Consider the following 24,242-nt stretch of genomic DNA (forward strand, 5'->3'; position numbering starts at 1 on the left):
GCCTTTTACAGATGTACGTAGCTCATGCACAGGTTGTGGTGGCCATGAGCAACGTTTTCACACATAGGCGGCATAGATAATTTTAACAACGTACCAGCATATGAAATCGTTATTTATTTATTACAGTGCAAATGTTTAGAATTTGATAGAAAAGAAAGAAGGAACTTGATGGGACAACTGGAAAGAGGTTCAGAAAATAATTATCCCCCTCCCTCATTGGCACCAGCAACACTTTTGTTGAAGTGCTAATTTTATCTCTGTATACTACGTGTGTCTGTATTCTTTTGTGTTGTAAGTTTTCACAAGGAAGCAGTGTTCCGTTAACTGGAACAGTCAAGGCACACAAGACAGAAGAAAAGTTGATTCTTGGGTTTTACATCCCAACACCACGATCTCATAAGGCACGCCATAATAGGGGCTCTGGATTAATTTTTTTTGCAGCTGGGGTTCTTTAACGCACCCCCAATGCACTGGACACGGGCCCGTTTTGACACGGGCGTCAAAAGAAGAGGTTGGAGGAGCCGTGTCACTTCACAAAGCCGCGCGTTCTTTGCCACTTGCTCGAAGTCAGCCCGCCCGATCTTGTGAATCCACACTTTTCTTCGTTTTGCGTTGCGCCCGGCGGATGGTAAAACAAAAAGCTTTTTGCCGTCACTGGGTCTGTTGTGGCAACCGTAGGCGCAGCAGCACGGCATCGCAATTAAGCACTCGGCCCTAACACATTGTATAAAACTACCGCGCTCCTTCAAACCGCCTGCCGTACTTCGTCGCGCAGGCCCAAGAATGGGGGTCGCAGGCCCAAGATTGGGGGTCGCAGCGCGCTGGAAAGAAAAGATATACAAAAGCGCGGCGCCTGCTCTGCGCCGGAAAGAAAAAAATATACAAAAGCGCGGGGCCCGCTTTCACGTGACACAGATTGGCCAATGGGGGAGCGGAGGAGGCTGGGGCGACAGGAGGAGTGGAGGAGGAAGCGCCTGGGTGAGCGGGGTGGCGGAAAGATCTAAGAATGGCGCTACTTTTGGAAAATTGAGGGGCTTTAGCTGCTAACGCTGCCGACAGGCGGGGCTACTTGGGCGCCGGGAGAAGGCGCGGGGTCTCTTTGCCGGCGGGTCCGCGAACAGCGCGGACATTCCGCGCGCGCGGCGACCGATGCATCTGCGAGACCGCCTCGCGTGGCCGCCTTCGAACGCGCCACGATTCGCGTGACCATACACGCGAACGACCAGGCGTTGGGATCCAGCATGGGGCGAACATATTCGCTCGCTTCCGGTCGCGGTGAGTCGGACTTCTAGATTTGTCGCGCGCACATCGGCATGTTTTGTGGACAGCAACTCGGCTAGCAGGCATTGATCTATGAAAGGTGCAATAAATGCCCTTGTGATTGTTTGCACTACTGTGTTGTCGTTCCTTTGTCCCAAGAGCACGGGAGGAGAATCCCACAAACTATACCCGCACAAAGAGGTTCGTTCGGAACTCTAGTGACATGGGATTCCGCCTTTAAATTAATGGAATCGGCGTCACTGGTATTTTGAGGATCTGTCTTGAAAGATACCATTACGTGAAAACTGGCGGGACCGTCACGCTAAATGTGTATTTCATTATGTTCTAGTATATCGTGTTTGGACCAGCATAGCCTCAGCCGCTCTTGCGTCACCAAACCACAATTAATTAATTAATTAATTAGCTAACTATGTTCTAAGATCGGCTTCTCACGGCTTCCTGGTGGAAAGAAAAAGAAAGAAATGAAATTTTGCTCATGTAGACTCAACTGTTGACATAAATTACTATAGCTACATATTAATAGAAGAAGTGCGCCGGACGATAAACGACGCTTTCCGTTGGCATGCCATCGAAGAAACGAAACATGCGCCGCAAGAACTCACTTGTATCCATCGTTCGCAGGTGAATGCCGGAATTTGTTCGTAAAAGCCAGTGCGGAAGGCCACCCTGCAAAAGTTTCGCCACACTCTAGAAGTAACGCCAACGCTATTGTATCTACCCATTCTCTGCAATGTTTTGTACAAATCTTCCCTCTCTCTTTTCGCGTTGAAATTATTTCTGTTCTTTTTAATTGAGGAAACATTTCGCTTCGGTCTACGTACGCTCTAAACTGGAATTATTGTCGTTTTTGCTGTTCACGCCATTTTTCTTGTTCACATTATTACTAGAGGATCACAAAACTCCCGAAAGCATGTGAAACGCATCAGTGAGGAGGTTAAATATTCCGTTTCTACAGGCTCATTTCTGAGCTGAGAAAAGAAAGAGCTGTTAGAGTGATTGTCTTCTTGGTACTTTAATCCACACCCATCAATTTTGTGTTAAGTTAACGCAAGCAATCAAGGCCGGTAGTAAAAACAACCTTAAACGGTGCGACGCAAGCTGTCATGGGCGTTGGTTATTCATTTTGATCGTTAGTGTCAGAAAGAAGGGTCAGAAACTATAGAACGAAATAGCTGCTCCGATTTCAAGCCCAGTCACTGTTCAAACGCGCCTGGTGGCGAATCATATATGGATTTTTTTTTCTCGACTGGTGATAAATTTTTGAGTGCGTGGGCATTATCAAGACATAAAATTCCTCATTGCTTAGCGCTATAACATTCAGTAAACTCATGGTACGCCGAACATTTCTGGACACTCAATAGCATTCTAGCTTTAGCAGACAAGCCAGTGAAAATAGAAGGCCTCCGTAGAGAACCCATGCAGAACCATTGGAACCCATCCAGCAAATCCTCGCAATTAAAAGGGATCATTAGCTATGGTCCAGGGATCGCAGCTGGGGCGATCGCCTGGCCGAAGCAACAAAGCAGCCTGCAGACTCGATGGCGAATTAAATGTGCGAATTATAGAAGTGCTGGAACATTTCACTAAACTCATTTGGCGAAAGACATCAATATTATCGGTGCTGACATTCTTTCCGAATATTCCTGTATATTGGTATTGTCGAAAGGCGATAAAACCAGAGGCAGGACCACATGTGCGAGAAAGGCCATTGCTAAATTTTGCGAGTAAACGCGCCAACTTCGTCTTCACCTATACTTCTATGTATCCTTGGACAAGCAAATCTCCCTGGACGGGAGAAAACTTGACCAATTTTGGAAGAAACAATGTGACGTTGCGCGTGCACACCATATCTCGTTCGGCGCCGATGTAAGGACCCGGTCGCAGGATGACCATAAGGCTCAAGTTGTGGGCCATCTCCAGGAAGGCCACGAGATCTCGCTGCCCGTGGAAATCGAAGCGGCCTTCTTCCGGCTCGTGGCTACTCCACTCGACAAATCTGCGTGTTTTCAGTGCGAAAGTATAGCTGTACATGCATGTCCTTTAGAATAACTAAAAACACAGCCAGGGCACTATCTCACTTCATTCGCACCCGGTCCTATATAGGCTTCATGTGAGTGAGTGCCGCAGTGGAAATCATGGACAACATATTTCACTTTAGGCGGACTCAGCCCACTGTGTTTGATTCCCTGTAGTGCTTTGTCAACATCCATGTGCGCGTTTTCGCCTGATATGCTTGTGAAGCTTACCCCTCCTATTGCAACGCGTACATTTACTATTCGAGTTGCAACGTTCGTGAGCAGCAGCCGCACGTTACTGTCGCACCGCTTGTCTTTTTGGAAGACCGTGTCCTGAGCGCGGCTAATGCGACGGTTTGGGGCCCTACTACTTACCTGTGTGACCAACTACAGCTCAAACCATGGTTTTCGTAGTAAATGACGTACGTGTCGATGGTGTTAAGGCCGGCGGCACGCGCGTAGGTCAGGCGCTCCATCCACAGCTCGCGCGGCGTGCGGAAGTAGTGGACGGAGCCGGACAGGATCCGCACGGACTCGCCGGCTAGCGTGAACGAGCCGCTCTCGAAGTCGATGGCGAACATTGATGGTTGTCCCCGAGGCTGCACGCGCGAGGTTGTGACGGCCCGACGTAAGTTTACAGAGATGATCGAGAATATGCGGTGTGGAAGCATGACAAGCGCTCAAGATTTAACTCGAGATGCAACTAAGTAGAAACAAACAAAGAAAGGCCACAGAAAGCAGTAGTAATACAAACGATAACAGAATTGATAAACGATTGTATAAAACATCTACTTAACTAACCGCGAAATACAACGTTAACAACCAGATTTCATTCGGATTATTAATGCATAGCCTTAACATATCATTAGCTGCAGGATTACAATCAAAACCGGATGAAGCGAATTATTCTTCATATCGAACGCGAGAGAAGTCACCTTTTTACAGAACACCTGAGGCATGTATCCCATATATACGGGGTGATCACTTTTAAGTTCTCCGGAATGTTTAAATATCACCTGCGGCGGATAGCATAACTATTTGCCCTGTGCTGGCTTATTCGAAGAAGCGGACATTACCAGCACGAGAAATCGGAACGCATATTTAACCCGCCGTGGTTGCTCAGTGGCTATAACCCCAAATTTAATTTTTTTAAAGACATATTCAATTAAATTACCGAAAATAACTAATTGATGTGCTAGTTGCTTTACGGCGCATATTGCAATTTACGAGTTGCAGCCGGTGAGTTTGCAAGGCGTATCCACTTGAAATGAATTTCCAGGATTACACCAGTTTTTAGATATTATTTCCCAAACAGGGGAACGGAACACTGGGGCGTTCCAGTTACTTTTGTGCTTCAATGCATAAAAGAGCGTTTTGTTAAAAAATTAAGTGGAGCAACAGAGCATTTTTACGGGTAGTTTGAGGGCGTATGTCTCAAGACTCGTATCATTCTGGAAATTAATTTCAAGTGCGTCTTGCAAACTCACCGGCTACAATTCGTAATATGCGATATGTACCATAATATGAATAATTCAAAAGATAAATAGTGGTTTTTTGTTAATTAGTTGCATATGTGTTTCGATTTCTCTTGCATGTAATGTCCGTCACACTGAATAATCCAGCTCAAGGACTAGAATTGGGCTAGCTGCAACAGACAATTTTTAAAAATTCCATAACACTTAAAGATGACCTCCCTGTATTTATGCCTAATGTGCCAGAGGCCAATTTGTGGATATCGCTACAACAGTTCAGACACCCCTGTGGAGTTCACTGCAATGAAGAAAATGCTACGGTTCACTTTACAGAACGAGGCAAATTTTTTTTTTAAAAGCACGAATATAATCCATTCTTTCGACGAGTACAAAGCATATTACTCTCGTAAATACCACTGTGGCGGGAAAATAATTGGTCAATAGATCTGCACTCTATATAACCAGCTCAAACAGCAAATTATTTCCTTCTGTCTGACAGCTTTAACCAGTCATAGATAAGAACAGGACAACAACGACACTATTTCAGCATTCTCACCTGACAGAGACCAAAAGAGAGCTCGCGTTATCACACGGTAATAGAAAGAGACCACGAGGTAATGAATTACAATTCTGTAACAAACTAAACATACAGTGGTAAATACACCGCTGTCCAGCTCCAAGAGAACTTGTAGAAATGCGACGGCCAACTAAGTTCACTCATTCCTGCGACGTCACCGCACTGGCGAATGTTTTCAATACCGGCGCCTCTCAATAGGGAGCTATGTTTTGCGGAGCAGAAGGACACATTGAGTGGCACGTGCAGTGCAGTTGAATGGGCGGAGCTTATACTAAAGTTGTCACCAAGGGCCACAACATATGCAGTTGTAGTCCACTCTTTGCCCCTTTTCAATCGAGCACAACAGTACTATCCAGCCACCGTAAAAGTGCAGAAGCGTGTACTGCACTTTAGTAAGAGTAGGTGGTGGTGATAACTTTATTGCACACAGGGGAGTTGCGGACACGCAGTTCCTTGGGCCCCCTACGCTTACTCTTTGAAGGTTCGAGGTGAACTTGGGCCGCCAAGACTGGAAAGACAGAATGGAGCACGTGACGGCAAAGGCCAGCCACTTGAGCAAGGCGGCGATCCGTCGTGGCTTCGCCTGTGGGTTCGCCACGACGATCATTTGGCACTCAGGCTGCCAACGTGCAATCACCGCTGGCACTTTGCGAAAGGACAACGCCATGTATGAACTCCGGTTTTGTCGCAGGATTCCGTAACCTGGCGCATGGAGGGAAATATATGAAATATTAAGCGTAAGAAATGCGGACACAAAAGGAACGAAAAGAAGCGAAATCTGCTAGAAATTTATTCAGAAAGAGTACGGACCTGTAGGTATACGGGAATGGAAATGCCACTGCATGCATGATTCAAACACGCGTGTCGAGTAAACAACGTCCGGTGAGCTGAGTTCCCGGTTCTGTGTGGTTGTGTGAAAATATTCGCGGGGTCGCAACATTCACATGAGGACGGATTACCAGCGAAGCTGTATAGGCTGCATATATGGGCTGCATACTGTTGCGTTCTACAGGGTATCGTATCCCACCGCTACCGACTAGTTGTTGCAACGCCTGTTTCTCGCAGCTCGACCGGCGTTACTACTGGGTAGTGTGGCGTTGTCGGCGGGCTGCAGGCGTCCGGTAGACCACGGCGATCAGGCAGGAATGAGACGATTTCTAGTGCGAAACTTGCACGGTTTATTCAAGGGTTGGTGAAAGACGAGAAGAATAGAATGAAGGAAGTGAAAAGTTACATTGCGGGCGGGCCCTTTTAGTAGGCCCACAAAATCGTAGGCGGGATCTTGCTCACGTCAATGTCACGTTACAGGCACCGAGTCCGGTTGCGGATGGACGGCGTATCCGTTCTGCGCGGTGAGCTTTCACCAGCCCGCCTCCGAAGGTGGCAATTCACGGAGTCTTGATCGGGGATAGGCGCTCGGATCGGCGTGGAGTTTTTCACGGCGCTCGACGTTTCTGCGCAGGCGCGAGTAAGAGCGGGTGCGAGAGAGAAAATATGGGGGCCTTTGCTTCTTGAATATGTGAGTCTGCCTAGGCCACGCTATATTTCTTACACCGTGGCCTAGGCACAACGGAGGAGGTTTCTTAACGCATGTTGTATGCGTTTGTCCCCTAGGCATGCCGGCATTGCGGAGTGCGGTCCAGTTTGTTTACGCTAAGCTTCGCTGGCTGCCCGCGCGGTGAGGCAGTGGGCACGGTACCCCATTCGGTGATCGATGTGTATGAAGGGGCAAGGTTCTGACTGGTGTTGTATAAGTAGCAGGTCGCTTTCTTAGTCGCGTCGATAGATTGCATTTTTTACAAGCACTGCTCCAGGAGGGCACATGTAACCGGCAAACGGAGGCCTCAGGAGAGCACCTGCGGTTATACTAAAGCAGGCAGTGCAAGATCTCTGGGGCACCCACGCGGTAGCGGGGGGATCTAAGCTGGAAGCAGGGCGGCCCGTGGGTTGGGGCCGCGGAGGCCGAAGCGTGCCAGGGAGTCCGTACAAGTCCGGGTTCTAGCTTTGATGTCCCCGTTGCCGCTTTGGTGTCATGGAGGCACCGCCAATAATGCGAAATAATGACACGTTGTTTTAATTAGTAAAACCACGATTCAATAAGTATAATAGCCTCGAGCCGCCAACTTGCGATGTTAAGTTCAGCACTACCGCGCCCCGCGACTTCTGCCGGCACGCCTACAGACAAGCGCATACAATACGCGCTAAGAAACTCCTCCGTAGTGCGTAGGCAGAGTCGTATATTTAAGGAGCAAAAGTCCCCACATTTCCTCTCTCGCACCCGCTCTTACTCGCGCATGCACGCAAACGTCCGTCGTCTCCGCAAGTGCCAGCAATTGGAAATACGTCTCCGGGATCGGCCCACGCATTCATGTACACACGCCGTGATATGGACGTAAGCAGATCAGGCTATCCGCCCCCCCCCCCCCCCCGGAAACGTATGTCCGGTATTGCACTATCTTCGTAATCGGCGCACACATTCCTATCGCAAGCCGACCAGGATACCTCCTTGGGAACGCATGGGGGGGATGCATACAGGGGCTAGAGATAAACAGCGTCGTTGTAAAAAAAAATGGAGGACGCTAAGGTGGAATGCGATAGCATTCAAAGATCCCTGACTGCTTCTCACGCTTCCCGGCAACTGGAGCGTATGTAACCGTAATGTTTACCGGGAAACGCTGGCCGCGAACGCTATACTCGAAGGCGCGCGCTTTGTGGTAAAAACGCGACCTCGTGCGTGGGGCGCGATGCGGCGGAGGCGAGCGCCAGCTGGAGGTATGGATGGATGGATGGATGGATGGATGGATGTTATGAGCGTCCCCTTTGGAACGGGGCGGTGGGTTGCGCCACCAAGCTCTTGCTACTATACTGCCTAATATTCTACCTAGGTTAAACAATGAAAAAAGAAGAAAAAACACTATGAACTACCACGCCCACATTTTCTGATCCCCTATTGCGAACTGTGCTTTTGTACGTCTCCGTCTTTTGTCGTTTCCCTACTTTTCTTCCACCAATCCTCCAGTCGCCTCTTACTAATGTCTATTGCGGACATGTTTGCTTTACCACTGCTCCCTCTGAACCCAAGGCTCAGGGCGCGCCGCTCTGTGGCCCCCCAAGACGCCAGCGCGCCGCCGCGCGGAAATGGCGGACGCCGCGACCGGTCGGTGAATTGTAGAAACGCTGGAAGAGGGGTTTCTTTGAGTTTTTCGCGTAACAGAATTTTGTTTTTCTCGTATAGTCAAATTACAATCCGATAGCTATCATTTCTAGGTTGTGCTTAAGTCGTAGTTTACGATTTTTTCCACGTATTTTAGCTTGAAAAATTAATTAGTTCAATAGGTTCTTTGCGTCACATGGATATGTGACGCAAAGACAATTCTGACAATTCTCCAACCACACATGATTATGTGTGGTTGGAGAATCTTTTTTGACGAAACGGCGTCTGCCGCCGGACGCCAACGCCGGATTTTTCTGCGGGACGAGCTCCTTAACGCTATCGCGTTAATAAACGTGTGGAAGTGGCTTCGTCGTGCTTATTGATTGTGCGCTGTCGTAAAAGCATTCAACTGGTGTTGGCGTGCCTTTCTAACGGCATTACGCCACCTCAGTAGGTCACGGCTGCACCAAACGCGTAACGATATGAAGTTGCGTATAACGTTCCATACGTGACATTAACATAAGGTCTCGTCGTTTGCTCTCGACCTGATGTCGTCCGTACGTTTGCTTCAGTTAGGAAGGTTCTCATACGTACATATACGTGTCTGTATTAAATTTACGCGTCAAATGTTCGTCGGAACATTACTGCGTGTGGTTTTTATGCATATAGCGAATGCATTGGCTACATGTTAGAAGGAGATGAGGCTTATTTCACCGCGGGCTAACAGCGCGCTCAGGTTATGCTCAAGTACACCCGTTGTGAATATACCACGACCCTCCTTATTTCTTTTGTACTTATAGCGCGCAGTGCCTGTGTTTGTGATATGGAAACCAGCGAGATGCGTGCAGAAGCAGGCGCCAAGAAGAGCGTTCGACTTATAACAAGAAAAGCTGTAAGTCCATCACACGCCCAGTCCACTTCTTTCGCTGTATGCACATCCGCATGTGTCACTCATCATCATCATCATCATCATCATCATCATCATCATCGTCGTCGTCGTCGTCGTCGTCGTCGTCGTCGCCGTCATCAGCCGGGTTACGCCCACTGCAGGGCAAAGGCCTCTCCCATACTTCTCTAACTACCCCGGTCATGTACTAATTGTGGCCATGTTGTCCCTGCAAACTTCTTAATCTCACCGCCCACCTAACTCTTAATGATCATCGGTTATCTTTCCTCCTCATTATGTGTCCTGCCCATGCCCATTTGTTTTTCTTGATTTCAACTAAGATATCATTAACTCGCGCTTGTTCCCTCACCCAATCAGCTCTTTTCTTATCCCTTAACGTTACACCTATCATTCTTCTTTCCATAGCTCGTTGCGTCGTCCTCAATTTAAGTAGAACCTTTTTCGTAAGCCTCCAGGTTTCTGCCCCGTACGTGAGTACTGGTGAGACACAGCTGTTATAAACTTTTTCAATTGAAGGATAATGGCAACCTGCTGTTCATGATCTGAGAATGCCTGCCAAACGCGCCCCAGTCCATTCTTATTCTTCGGATTATTTCAGGCTCATGATCCGGATCCGCAGTCACTACCTGTCTTAAGTGGTTCACTAGTTTGCTGTTTATTATCTATGTGATGCGAGGCGTTACTGAAAGGTATGCAGACAACGCAAATGTGTGCAAAGAGCGGCGATGTCGGTATGGCGACGATGGTGTGACGACGACTACACGACCACCGGGTGACGACGACGGTACGTGCATTGAAGGCGATGGTGGGACGACGGCGCTGTGATGACATCATGATGCTGGAGCGATACCAATGGGATGGCAGTGTTAAAATGATTGTAATTGTATGACGACGATGGCATGCCAATGATGGCATGACGCCAAAGATATGACGAAGGTGAAATCACTAAGACGGAGTGACGACCATGGGTTGACGACAGTGCAGTCGCTACGACAAAACAAAGGCGATGGAACGACCATGACGGCGACTTTACGATGATGTCGACAATGGCAAGACGACGATTGAGTTATGACGACAGCTCGAAGAGGGCGTGATGAACGACGTGACAACGCGGTGACAGCAACAGAGTAAAAACGGCGAAAAGATGAAGATGACATCGCAACGAAATAACGATCACAATGCCATGAAGGCAGTGACATTACGACGTATATAGTGACAACGATGGCATGTTGTTGTTGGAGCTCACGCGCATCACCTGCCGCCGCGGGCCGCCTTGATTCGCACTAAATTCAGTGTTTGTTTACACTTCGTTCGGCGGATTTCAGAGCTCCACTATCTCCAAGAACGGCCCACATATTTTTGGGGGGAGACAGAATTAGCGCGTACTTGCGCATGACGTTTGCTCTGAAGTTGGCCCCCGACTAGGCAAAGAAATGCTTCGCATTTAGACTATCAATGCCTAGTGTACATGGATATTAAGAATGAAGGAAGAGAAGGAAATAAGAAATAGAGAAGCTGAATAAAAGAAAAAAGAAAAAAAGGAGAAAATGAAACCAGGATCACCTGAATATGAATGAAAATAAACACTGAATTTGCATAGGAAGTTCAGATAAATAAATAAACATGTCCTATTTGCGCAGCGATTTCTTTGTGTTGCATATAGGAAACCGTACATTCACCTGCGGCTTAACCACTGAGCCGAGGCCTTTAGACAACAGATAATTGGTTGAACATCTTGAAGGGGCAGTGCAATGTGACGAAGACAGAAGGCAGGAACACACAGGACAGCGTTCCTGCCTTCTATCTTCGTCATATTGAGCTGCCCCTTCAAGATGTTCAACCAGTACCAACTCGCCCCTCCCTCCCCCAAAATGTCGATCCTTCTACAGATAATTGGTAAAGTTAGGAAAAATCCAAGCTGGCCATACGGAGCACTGAGAAGTATTTTTGCTTCTGTAAGCCTCAGAATAAAAAAATAAATGATCAATAGTCTTAGATTCTTCGCAAAAAGCGACAGATACTCACCCGCGATGCTGTTGTTGTTGTTGTAGCCTGTGATGCGTGTGGCTCCTACCCACGATGGGGGATTGGACAAGAAATGGGTGGATCATTCGAAATTATTATGGAGCATAAATTTCCTAATAGCTATTGAAATAGCATTGAATAGCTCAGAATTACCTGTTAAATAACATCAGGAAGGTCATATTGAATGAGTAATATTTAATTTAAAAGTAAAAACAAAAAGAAAGGAAGTTAGCAGGGCATTCGTTTAGATTCCGCAAGGAATGTTTGGACAGCGAACCATTTCTGGCCCCATTTCTTCCTCGTCTTCTTCGCATGTTGTGGCACAATATTGTTAGTGTTTACGCATCCTTAATATTTATTTATTTATTTATTTATTTATTTATTTATTTATTTATTTATTTATTTATTGCAAGTGCGAACGCCGTTACAGAAGTGGGAGAAGCTAACACGTACAATGGATACAGTATGAAATAAAATAGCTAGAAGGATAACACAGACTTCTCAGCAGAGAAGCAAATCAGTCTAAATTGCAAGCATTGTGCAAACTAAAAAAAATATACAGCTATAGTTCGGGAAAATTATTGGTTTATAATTAACACATACAGCGCTTGCGTGTTGCCTTTGCCTTGTGTCTCGTTTGTTTCCGCGCTGCGGTTTCATAGTGAATCTATATATCAGGTAACGGCAAAAATAATTTAGTATACACGGTGCAAAAATTCTTGAACGCATAAAGCTAACATGACAGAGTCAGGGAGAACATTTCATTCAGTAACACCTCTAGGAATAACACTGTATACCTAAAACAGTAATTTCTGATTTCAGGTGGTTGGATGTAGGGCGATGTCAAGGTGTTTAATTTGTTAGGATATTGACCTAATTGGGTTTGTAAACAACCAAGTGCCCACGATCTAGTAAACATATTTCTATTGCTCGTGCCTAATTCGCAAATCTAGGTGAGGTAATTCGGCAAGCAAGTTCAGTGGGGATTGGCAGTGACGATACTTGTTGAATATAAACTTTGGTGTTAACCATTGGACGCTATCAAGTTCTTGTTGGTTTCATTGTATAGGGTTCCCTACAGTTTTTGCATATTCCATGAGAGGACGTATTCAAAATTTATATTTTTACCTCAGGTGGTGAGCTACTTATATTCTGCCTTAGGCCCCAGAGCCCTAATTTGCTAGCCTTACACCACACAATATCAATATGCTGATTCTACCTAAGTTCAGAGGCGAATTTTATTCCTGAGTGCTTATGTTTGTCGACTCTGCTTATGATTACACCATTCACATTGTAAAGATACTCTAAAACTTCTCGCTTTCTGGATATGGACATAACCGATTTAGTCGCGTTCGGTTCCCTCTGCTAGTCGTCATACCATATATATTTTTTTATATCTTATGCTGACCAGACTGTAAATAGGTCTTGTCATTTATGTACCGAATTCTGTTCCACAACACACAATCGTCAGCAAAAAGTCACAGGCCTGCGCAGCACACGCAGCACAGTCACAGCGCAAGCTAGAGGAGCGGCTCCACATAGGCGCTCCATTTTCGGCAACGCGCACTACAAGGTCTTCGCGGCGAAGTCTACTCGCGCCGCTCTCACGAGAACGAGCTGAACTACCCGCCCACTGTTGACGGCGAGCTGCGGCTTGACCTGGTCTCTGCACAGCGGTCTGCTGAGCCAGAGAGTTGCCTGGTTGCAGTCACGCGCGTAGCTCTACGATTCGCTTCTTTAGCAGTGGTTCGTTTCTCGCGAGGAGGTGCCATAACGTGTACGGAAGCGTAAACACAGGCGACTACGTGGCGCACATGTCACATCCATTGACCCGTGGCACGGTATGTTGCTGTTGTTGATGATGATAATTATGGTTTATTGGCATCCCCTTCGAAACGCGCCGGTGACAAATAGTCTCCTAGCCCGCTTGAGTTAACCAGGTCCAGCTACATGCAGCATGCAACTGCTATATGCAACTGCTATATGCCGGGACACTTAATAGAATATAACGGAACTGCAATGCAGTTTGTACGTATTGACGCTACGCAGCACGCATGTCACATCGCGTGTCTAATGGCACAATGCGATGCTAATGATGATGATTTAATTGTATTCCCTTTGAAACGGGACGGTGACGAACAGTCACCTAGCCTACTTCTTGAATGAAGCAGGTGTGCCATACATATTTTTCATTACATCGATGTTTGTACATCTCCGTAATCTTCCTAGCCTACTTGAATTAAGCAGGTATGCCATACATGTTTTTCATTACATCGATGTTTGTACATCTCTATAATCATCTTTTTCTTCCTCAAGACTTCCGTATCTACCTTGTATCTTTGCCTATGCAACTGCTACATGGCGTGCCACCTGGCGTAATAATACGCAACTGCAAAAATGCAAAGTTACGTGGCGCGCATCTCACATCGCAAGGCAATTAAGTGGCACGATACGATGCTAACGATGATGATTTATCGGCATCCCCTTTGAAATGCGGCGGTGACGTAGTCACCTAGCCAGCTTGATTTTATAAGTGGCGCGGTACGATGCTAATGATGGTGATGATTTATTGGTATCCCTTTTGAAATGCTGCGGTGACAAAGTTACCTAGCCAGCTTGCTTTAATCAGGTACACAAGATCTATTATTTCTAACATTCTTCGGTTTTTCTTCTAGCATTCTTTCGTCTAGCAAACTTCTTTTCCTTCCTCACCGCTACATGTGGATCTGCAACATGGCGTTCTGCATTGTGTAATACGCAACTGGGATGCAAAATGTGCACGTATCGACGCTACGCGGCGCTCATGTCACATCGCGTGTAAAGCCCCTTAACCGCGCGTTATTGCGGAGTCTGCTTATGTACTATAGAACACATTGATAGGTCATTTTTCCGCTACATGCTAGCAAGCTATCTGGGATCCCATCTTTTTCTAGGATGTGCTACAACGGACGGTAAAGAAAGAGTTACATTTATATCCACATGGAATAAGATTCTTACCGGTAGAAACAAGGGGCTTTTCCGTATGACGCTATAATGCTCCTGGGCCTCCACAGTTTTTGGAAAGCTAGAACGCAGTTCAACAACACTGATGTCAATTCGCGACCTACGCGTGATCACTTCATTGAAACTGTAGTACGGTTAAGGGATGTTCATCGGGCACTCCCTAAACAGCCAACATGGATTGACATGCTAGATAAACTGGCAGCATTGAAAACATTTTAATATGTCGTGCCAGCAAAATCCTTGTTGACATGTTTTGTCTTTTGTGTATTGTTTGTGATGTCAAAGCCGGCAATAATAAAAAGCTGGCGTAATTCAGTGGTAGAGTAGCTGACTCCCACGCAGCGCGTCTGGTTGTGATACTGGAGGGAACTAGCTGTTTGTTTTTTTTTTTTTTCATTCCCCGCGATAGCTGCAACGGACACCGTACTCCGGCGGCTGTGGTGGACACCGTCGCCAACCGAAGCGGCTATTGGAATAAGCGCATAGCAGCTTACGCTGTGAAAGTCTGACAAGAGCACTGATATTACTAGGCAAGTGATCTATAAAAAATCAAAAATAAACGTTGACAGTCACTTTAGCCTACGCTAAAGAGGATGAAGGCGAAAGCCTGCGCTAGAGCACTGCACGGGCAAGGGCCGACCCGAAAAGCCCGAGCAGCGTCTTCCGAAGCGTTTCTCTGGCGGCCCCGAGCCGGACTCGGGCCTTAGTGCCTTCGAGCACACGCGAACATTATGCATTGCGTAGTCAAAGGAAAGGCACTCTGTGCCAAGCTGTAGTGATGCGTGCAAAGAGCTGGCCCTTAGTATACCTGAAAATGGAAAACAGACGAAGTTGTAATTTTTTTCTTTTCTGCAAGAGCGAACATTGTTTCCGCGTAAGGAAAGATACATTATACAAAAAACCGCTCTTCAAACCATTTCCCTGTTACCGCTTTTGCAGCTGCATTATTAAAACTCTGGATATTATTATTACTATTATTATTATTATTATTATTATTATTATTATTATTATTATTATTATTATTATTATTATTATTATTATTATTATTATTATTATTATTATTATTATTATTATTATTATTATAGTCGAAGGGCAGCTTTTTTCTGCCCTTTGACTCAAGTAAGGCGTATCCTTCAAATACTTCATCCAACTTCGTGAACAACTGCGCAGCTAGCAGCGATTAATGTTGCACTGAAATACGTGCAAGAGGAGTTAACTACATCGAATATTGTCATCTTTACGGACTCCCGCGCTGCCCTTAGCAGGTTACAACGCAGTGAAATTGATTGTCCACTTGCGCACAGCATTACTGACTCTGCGAGCAAAATTTCATCACGTGGGGTATCTCTCGTTGCTCAATAGATACCTTCACACGCAGGAATCGCCGGAAATGAAGAGGCTGATCGGCTCGCTCCAACTTGCGCTCATAACAACTGTGACTGTGCAGAAATGTTATGCAAGCTATTGATGACGCTCGTCTGCCGATTCGTCGCCACCTACACAAGCAGCATCCAGACCAGCGCGTCGCAAATGGAACGTTCCCGCCCCGTGTTCGCGGTCGAGGCTTGCCTCATCGTGCTAGAGCACAACTACTCAAGCTGAGGGTTGGCTGCGTGAACGTGCACGAATGTTTATGCAGACAAGGACGTGTGGCAAGTCCATGCTGCCTTCTGCTGTTATCGGGAAGCGTGCGCTGCTGTGCGTTGACCGGCGTGGGAATTTTCGTCAGTGTCGTGGTCCTCGATAGCTGTGTGCTAGTGCTCCGCGATGTTTCACCCGTTTCACAACTCGCATTGCTCGTACATCGTGCAGTGGTGCCCGAATACCTCAAAAACAAGTCCTGCAAGGTTATTCCGGGTGCCTAAGGACAGCAGGTGAGCGCGCAGACTCAAGGACAAAAGAAGACGCATGTACTTCTGGTGGAGGTTAGCGATCGCCGTCCTCACCAGGGAATTCCGAAGTAGTCGATACATCGAGCTTGTCACCATGCCTGCCGGTGACGAGACCGCCTCTGCAACGGCTTCGGCTTATCCAACTGCTTCAATCGTCACGGTTGCCCAACATCGCGACCCTGGTGTGCTCTCTGGCCTGGAAGGACAGGACGTTGACGAATGGAACAAGCTATATGAACATGCCAGCGTTAATAACAGGTGGGACCCAACGATCATGCTCGCCAATGTCATCTTTTATGTCGGCGGCACCCCACGCGTGTGGCACCAGACGCATGACGACGAGATAACCAGTTGGGACAATTTCAAAGAAAAGCTCAGGGAACTGTTCGGCGACCCCATTGGCCACAAGGTTGCCGCGAGAAAGGCTGTTGCGTCTCGTGTTCAGACATCTACAGAGCCATACGTTTCATACATCCTCGACATCTTGGCTCTATGCCGAAAAGCTGACTATGCTATGTCTGAAGCTGATAAAGTGTCACATGTCCTAAAAGGCATCGCCGACGACGCTTTCAATTTGCTTGTTTTCGGCAACGTCTCGACAATCGACGCCATCATTAAGGAATGCCGTCGCTTTGAGCAGGCTAAGAGCCGCCAAGGTCAACCTGTGACGACGTCACCCGTATTGTTCGCCGCGAGCCCGAGGCCGCCTGTCCGCCAGCTTTCGCCGCGACGCCTCCCGATCCGCCAGCAACCACGATTGCGATGATTCAGGCCGTAGTCAGACAGGAATTTGAAAACATGGGTCTGAACTCAGTGTGTACAACGTCTCAACCCAACGTTCCCCAGTTCTCTACCGGCCCTCCCCGTCCCCGACAGTCCTTTTCTGCCATATCTCGCCGCAACCCGTCCGAATGGCGTACCCCTGATGACAGGCCGACCTGCTTCCACTGCTGTCGCATCGGCCATAGAGTTTCTCACTACATTGTGAGAAACTCTATGGCATCGGCCACGTCGCTCGTCACTGCCGCAACCGATCGGCCACCACCTCCTCGGACATACGCCGCCACTTGTTGTGATCGTGCCACATACCCACAGTGGGGGATTGACCATGAATCGGGTGGTTCAATTAGGTGCATAATAATAATAATAATAATAATAATAATAATAATAATAATAATAATAATAATAATAATAATAATAATAATAATAATAATAATAATAATAATAATAATAATAATAATAATAATAATAATAATAATAATAATAATAACTAGGGAGTTAACAATTTGAGCGTTGGAGTTTAAAAGTAAACGTTTTGTGTTTGGAGAAAAAAGGAAATAATGAGAAGAAAACCGGGGATAAAATAATAATAATAATAATAGATAAGAAATAAAAGAAAGCTATGGTTGGGAGGGAGAACGATCAGTCTAAAGTGAGTGAGTGAGTGAGTGAGTGAGTGAGTGAGTGAGTGAGTGAGTGAGTGAGTGAGTGAGTGAGTGAGTGAGTGAGTGAGTGAGTGAGTGAGTGAGTGAGTGAGTGAGTGAGTGAGTGAGTGAGTGAGTGAGTGAGTGAGTGAGTGAGTGAGTGAGTAAACTTTTATTTGGTCCAGCAAAGCGCGATAAAACGCGCACCTGGCTAATCCCACGACGGGACTGACAGATCTAGTCTACCGGCCCGATCGCGGGCGCGCTGGACGGCCAGGGTTTGATCCTCAAAGACGGGACTTCGCAGGAGGGCGTCCCACTCTTCCTTGGTGAACTTCGGGCCCAGCGACCCGCACTCCCAGAGCATATGAGGCAACGTAGCTACCTCACCACAGGCCACGCAAGAACAATTCGTATAAATCTCTGGATATATGCTATTAAGGGACGCCGGATTTGGGTACGAGTTCGTTTGCAGAAGTCTTAGTGTGACCGCCTGCGGCCTGCTTAAAGGGCCCCTGAAACGGTTCGGACAAATTTTGTAGGCGCGTAGGGTACAGCTTAAAGGGCCCCTGAAACGGTTCGGACAAATTTTGTAGGCGCGTAGGGTACAGCTTAAGTAGAACATTCGCACCACAATTTAAGTGAAGCGTTACGTATTAATGGAGCTGCAAGCGATTAGAAGTTACCCTCCTCCCTAGCTATGCTTTTCCTCCTCAACTCGCTCGCCGAGCGAGCGGCGCTAAGCTCCGCCTTCGCTGGTTCAGCGTCACGATGCGACGTCACATCGCTCACTTCCGGTTGTTTAGGAGCACGCCCCCTCCCGCGCGAGACCTCTCCGCTAGCCGCTTGGCCGTCGACCGAGAGCTATCGAAGCAGCGTGCGTTGCGAGCATTCTGTCGTAGCGCCGAACGTGTCCGGTACTCCGCTAAGAACAGGCAAGCTGGTCATTTCGGCAAATGACTGGAGGCATAAACTCAAGCTGATGAAGGAACTTTAGCGTAGACGTACGTGAGCAGCCTGATCGGTCTGCACGGTCCAGACACTTGCTGGCGCAGCGCTTAACCAGTCACACAAAGCGCTAATATTGCTCTAACCAAGTGTAAAGCATTTTAAACATTTATAAATCAACGTGTTGATGATTACACTCCTGCGAAAAATACACACCAGCAGCAAAGAATACGCTTCGTTGCTGCTACTGTGTATGGTTGAGCTCTGTGCCACCAGGTGGCTGCACCGTGCAGACCGTTCACATTTGCCCTTCTGCTCATCTCGTGGCTCATCCCGGCACAGTCAAGCGGCCAGACCCTGTCCCCTTGCGCTTGCGTTTGCCCTGAGAAAAGGTTTATTGGCGGCTCCTAATGTAACGGCACAGCAACCGGGAACGGCGAAGCAACCCGAAGCACTGTCCAAACGGACGCCAGCAATCAACAGCGCGAGCCGAGACGAGCCGCGCGTTGGCGATGCGGCTGTGCCGCGAGGCGCGTCTTCTTCTTCACAATCTCCCCCCGGACAAAAAGAGCCATCCTGGCGCCTTAAGAATCGGGAGGCAGAGGGTCGTGGTAGGGCTTGAGACGCGAGACGTGGACAATGTCGCGTCCACGCCGGCGCAAGTCTTCAGGTGGTGACAGGGGCTCAATGAGAAAATTCACCGGGGATGTTTGCTCCAAGACTCGGTAAGGCCCTTCGAATTTTGGGACGAGTTTCGAGGAAAGCCCCGGCGTTTGGAAAGGGACCGACAACCACACAAGAACGCCTGGAGCGTAGGTCGTGCTTGGATGCGTGTCGAGGCGGTTTTCTTTCTGGCGCTGCTGTTGCTCTACCGTAAAGGAGCGCGCTAGCTGGCGGCATTCTTCGGCTTGTCGGGCGACGTCGGAAACAGGTAGACACTCGGAGGCGTCAGGACGGTATGGAAGGAGCGTGTCGATGGTATGCGTAGGCTCGCGGCCATACAGGAGGAAGAAAGGTGAAAATCCCGTAGTGGCCTGGATCGCGGTGTTGTACGCGAACGTGATGAATGGAAGGATGCGGTCCCAGTTACCATGATCAGACGCCACGTACATAGAGAGCATATCACCAAGTGTGCGGTTAAATCGCTCTGTGAGCCCGTTAGTCTGTGGATGGTATGCCGTGCTTGTCCGATGAATAATATGGCATTCCGAAAGCAAACTTTCGACGACTTCGGAGAGGAAGGCGCGACCTCGATCGCTGAGGAGTTCCCGAGGTGCGCCGTGTCGAAGCACGAAGCGATGTAGGACGAAAGAGGCTACATCCCGCGCTGTAGCACTTGGTAAAGCAGCAGTTTCGGCGTAGCGTGTCAAATGATCAATAGCAACGACGATCCACCGATTGCCGTCTGGTGTCATAGGAAGCGGGCCGTATAGGTCGATGCCGACGCGATCGAAGGGTGTGGCAGGGCACGGGAGCGGCTGCAAGGCACCAGATAGGCGTAAAGGCGGCGATTTGCGGCGTTGACAGTCAAGACAGCACCGAACAAACTTGTGTACAAAATTGTACATGCCGCGCCAGTAGTAGCGGTGGCGAATTCGTTCGTACGTCTTGAAGACTCCGGCATGGCCACACTGCGGATCGTTGTGGAAAGCGGCACATATTTGAGACCTTAAGCTGCGGGGAACCACCAGAAGCCACCGACGACCATCAGGAGTGTAATTGCGTCGGTGCAGCAGCTGGTCACGAATGGCAAAATGAACTGCTTGGCGTCGGAGGGTTCGGGATATAGGGGTGGTCGACGATCCAGAAAGATAGTCGAAAAGAGAAGCGACCCACGGGTCACGACGTTGTGCGGTTGCAAAGGAGTCCATGTCGAGAGATGACACGGAATGTGCGGAAGTTGTTGCGCAGGCCGAGTCTGGAGGTAAAGGTGAACGAGACAAGGCATCTGCGTCGGAGTGTGTGCGTCCACTGCGGTAGACGACGCGAATATCGTACTCCTGGATGCGTAGTGCCCAACGGGCTAGGCGGCCAGTGGGATCTTTCAAGTTGGCGAGCCAACAAAGCGCATGGTGATCTGTGACCAAGTCGAAGGGGCGCCCGTACAGATATGGTCGGAACTTGCCAAGTGCCCATACTAAAGCCAAGCACTCTTTTTCGGTCACGCTGTAATTGGCCTCAGGCTTCGTCAGTGTGCGACTCGCATAGGCGACTACATATTCGGGGTAGCCCGCCTTTCGTTGGGCGAGTACGGCGCCGAGACCGACCCCGCTGGCATCTGTATGTACTTCAGTTGCAGCTGACGGGTCGAAATGGCGAAGAATAGGTGGGGAGATGAGAAGACGACGCAGCGTTGCAAAGGCGGAGTCACATGCAGGGGACCAGCAGGAGAGGGCGGCGTCACCACGGAGAAGCTGAGTCAATGGCGCCATGATCGATGCGAAATTTCGAACAAAGCGCCGGAAATATGAGCATAGGCCCACGAAGCTTCGAAGTTCTTTGATGGTCTGAGGCTTCGGAAACTCAGCGACTGCTCGAAGTTTTGCAGGATCGGGTAGAACGCCGTGCTTGGACACAACGTGGCCTAAAATGGTGAGCTCTCGCGCGGCGAAGCGGCACTTCTTGAGGTTGAGTTGAAGGCCAGCGTTCGTTAGACAGGTCAAAACTTGTCTAAGGCGGAGCAGGTGAGTAGGAAAATCAGGCGAGAAAACCACGACATCGTCGAGATAACACAGACATATAGACCACTTGAGGCCACGCAGCGTGTTGTCCATGAGTCGTTCAAAGGTGGCAGGGGCGTTACAAAGCCCGAAAGGCATCACCTTAAATTCATATAATCCGTCAGGTGTAATGAACGCGGTTTTCTGGCGATCGGCCGCAGCCATGGGGACCTGCCAGTACCCTGAACGCAAGTCAAGGGACGAGAAAAATTCTGCGCCCTGAAGACTGTCGAGGGCGTCATCGATGCGCGGCAAAGGATAGACGTCTTTGCGTGTTACCTTATTTAACCGACGGTAGTCGACGCAAAAGCGAATAGACCCGTCCTTCTTGCGAACGAGAACGACAGGAGATGCCCAGGGACTGTGCGAAGGTTGAATAACATCACGGCGCAGCATATCTTCGACTTGGGTGGTAATGACACGACGCTCTTCGGCAGAGACGCGATATGGTCGTTGACGTAACGGCTGATGTGAACCGGTGTCAATGTAGTGCTGCACTTCCGACGTGCGGCCCAGGTGAGGTTGTGAAACGTCGAATGAACTTCTAAATTTGTGCAGGAGATCAAGAAGGTCGGCGCGTTCGGCAGGTGTGAGGGTATCGGCAATGGCATGCGAGAACGCAACCCTGGACGTTTCTTCAAGCGCGGACATCGAAGATGCTTGGCTGGGGTCGACGTCAAAAGAGTCTCCAGGGACGTCAACCAAAGACGAAGAGTCAAGCAGTTCCACGAAGCCAAGACATTCACCAACGAGCAACGTAAGAGGCGCACAGAGGGGATTGTAAAAGTAGATATTGCTGCAGCCGCCAGCAATGTCAAGCGCCGCGAAGGGTAGTGGGAGAGATTTACGGCTCATGAAGACGTCGGACGGCGTGAAGAGGACCGTTGCATCAGCGATGGCATCGCAAAAGACAGGGACGAGGGCGAAGGAGCCAGGTGGAATATCTGTGTCCTCGCGCACGGTAAGTTTAGAAGGGCGGTCGCAATCTTCGTCCAAGGGTGCGTCACAAGGGGAAAATTCAACTTCGGCGCGTGCGCAGTCGATCACGGCTTTATGACTGGATAAGAAGTCCCATCCGAGGATGACGTCATGCGAGCAGGTGGGAAGAACAATACACTCGACGATGTAAACAATGCCGTGAATAAGCACACGTACAGTACAGGCTGCGTGCGGAGTGACGGGCTGCGCGCTTGCCGTACGAAGTGACAGTCCAGAAAGCGGCGTGGTCACCTTGCGCAGCGAACGGCACAGTTTGGCGGCTATCACAGAAACGGCTGCGCCGGTATCCACAAGAGCGAATGTAGGAACACCTTCTACACAAATTTCGACCACGTTAGCAGGAGAGGCGCGAGGACTTTGACAGTTCGAATGGGGCGCAGTTCTTGCCTCTTGAACTGCGACGTTCAGTTTTCCTGGTCAGGTGGTGCGGGTCGCCGACGCATTGGGGAGAGCGAGCGTCGGCGAGGGGATGGCGAGCGACGCGAAGGAAATGCTGGGATGTCAGCACGCGCGTACGGTTGGGGGGAAGGAGCGGCGTATTGGCGAAATGGCTGGCTGCCGTATTGGAAGGGCTGCGAGGCGTCGCCGAACGCTTGAGGACGACGGCGGCAATATCGGGCGACGTGTCCGGGAGTGCAGCAAGAATAACAGATGGGTCGGTTGTCAGGTGTCCGCCAAGGATTAGCTCGCGGTGCGGTCCAAGAGGTAGCATGGGCTTCCGGTGGCAGCGGTTGGGACTGGGCAGTGAAAGACGCCGGTGGAGGCCTGCGTACTGCCTGGGCGTACGTAAGAGGCGCGGCCACAGGCAGGACTGGCTGCGCATAGGTGAGAGGCGTGGCGACAGGCTGCACTGCCCGCGTAGAGTTGAGATTCACGGCTGCAGGCGGCTGATGTGGTGCGGAAGGGACAACTTGGGCGACCTCTTCGGAAATAAGGGTGCGGAGCGTGTTTGGAAGACGGGAGGTGGGCTCCTGAGTGAAGGGGACTAAAGAAAGTTGGCGGGCAACTTCCTCACGCACAAAGTCCTTGACCCGCTGAAAGAATGAGGATGGGTCGTACATGTTGTCAAGGCTCGCCAACAAGTCGTCGCTTCCCAAAGGACGCCGAGTCGAAGCGCGTTGCTTCCTCAACTCATCGTAACTTTGGCACAGGCTGACAACTTCAGACACAGTGCGCGGATTCCTGGCTAGGAGCATCTGGAATGCGCCGTCATCGATGCCTTTCAGTATATGGCGAATTCGCTCAGCTTCGGGCATTGCAGCGTTGACTCGTTTACAAAGGTCCACGACGTCTTCTATGTAGCTTGTGAACGTTTCCGCCGTCTGCTGTGCTCGGGCGCGCAAGCGCTGTTCGGCACGGAGCTTGCGAACAGCGGGTCGGCCGAACACTTCCGTAAAGGTTGTCTTGAAGACTGACCATGTGGGCACGTCACTTTCGTGGTTGTGAAACCACAGTTGGGCAACACCAGCCAGATAAAAGATGACGTGAGTTAACTTTGCGGGATCATCCCACTTGTTGTGTGCGCTCACCCGTTCATACGACGCAAACCAGTCTTCTACGTCTTCGTCGTCTGCACCGCTGAAGACTTTGGGGTCCCGTTGGCGTGGAACGCCGGTGCAGGTGACGGACTGTGGCGTCGGTGCCGTTTGGGAGGAGCTGTCGGTCATGGCGGGTGGTAGCGTTCGTGATCTCAGCTCCAGGGTTTCAAGCGACGGGGTTTGAGTCCCAGCACCTCCACCAATTGAGAAAAGGTTTATTGGCGGCTCCTAATGTAACGGCACAGCAACCGGGAACGGCGAAGCAACCCGAAGCACTGTCCAAACGG

General features: G+C 49.2%; 1 protein-coding gene across 1 annotated transcript in view; it reads right to left on the bottom strand.

Annotated features, from left to right (window-relative positions):
- The window catches only part of LOC135898831 (beta-galactosidase-like), a 39,383-nt gene extending 27,907 nt beyond the window's left edge, over positions 1-11,476 (bottom strand). The window contains exons 1-5 of the mRNA XM_065427992.2: positions 11,432-11,476; positions 5,818-6,047; positions 3,723-3,895; positions 3,127-3,277; positions 1,884-1,947 (exon numbers count right to left, since the gene is read on the bottom strand). Coding sequence (XP_065284064.2) covers positions 1,884-1,947; positions 3,127-3,277; positions 3,723-3,895; positions 5,818-6,012 — 583 coding nt within the window. The 5' untranslated portion in view covers positions 6,013-6,047; positions 11,432-11,476. The remainder of the gene's footprint in view (positions 1-1,883; positions 1,948-3,126; positions 3,278-3,722; positions 3,896-5,817; positions 6,048-11,431) is intronic.
- Positions 11,477-24,242: the final 12,766 nt, after the last annotated feature.

This window comes from Dermacentor albipictus, chromosome 3, assembly GCF_038994185.2.
Source record: "Dermacentor albipictus isolate Rhodes 1998 colony chromosome 3, USDA_Dalb.pri_finalv2, whole genome shotgun sequence".
NCBI classification, from domain to species: domain Eukaryota; kingdom Metazoa; phylum Arthropoda; class Arachnida; order Ixodida; family Ixodidae; genus Dermacentor; species Dermacentor albipictus.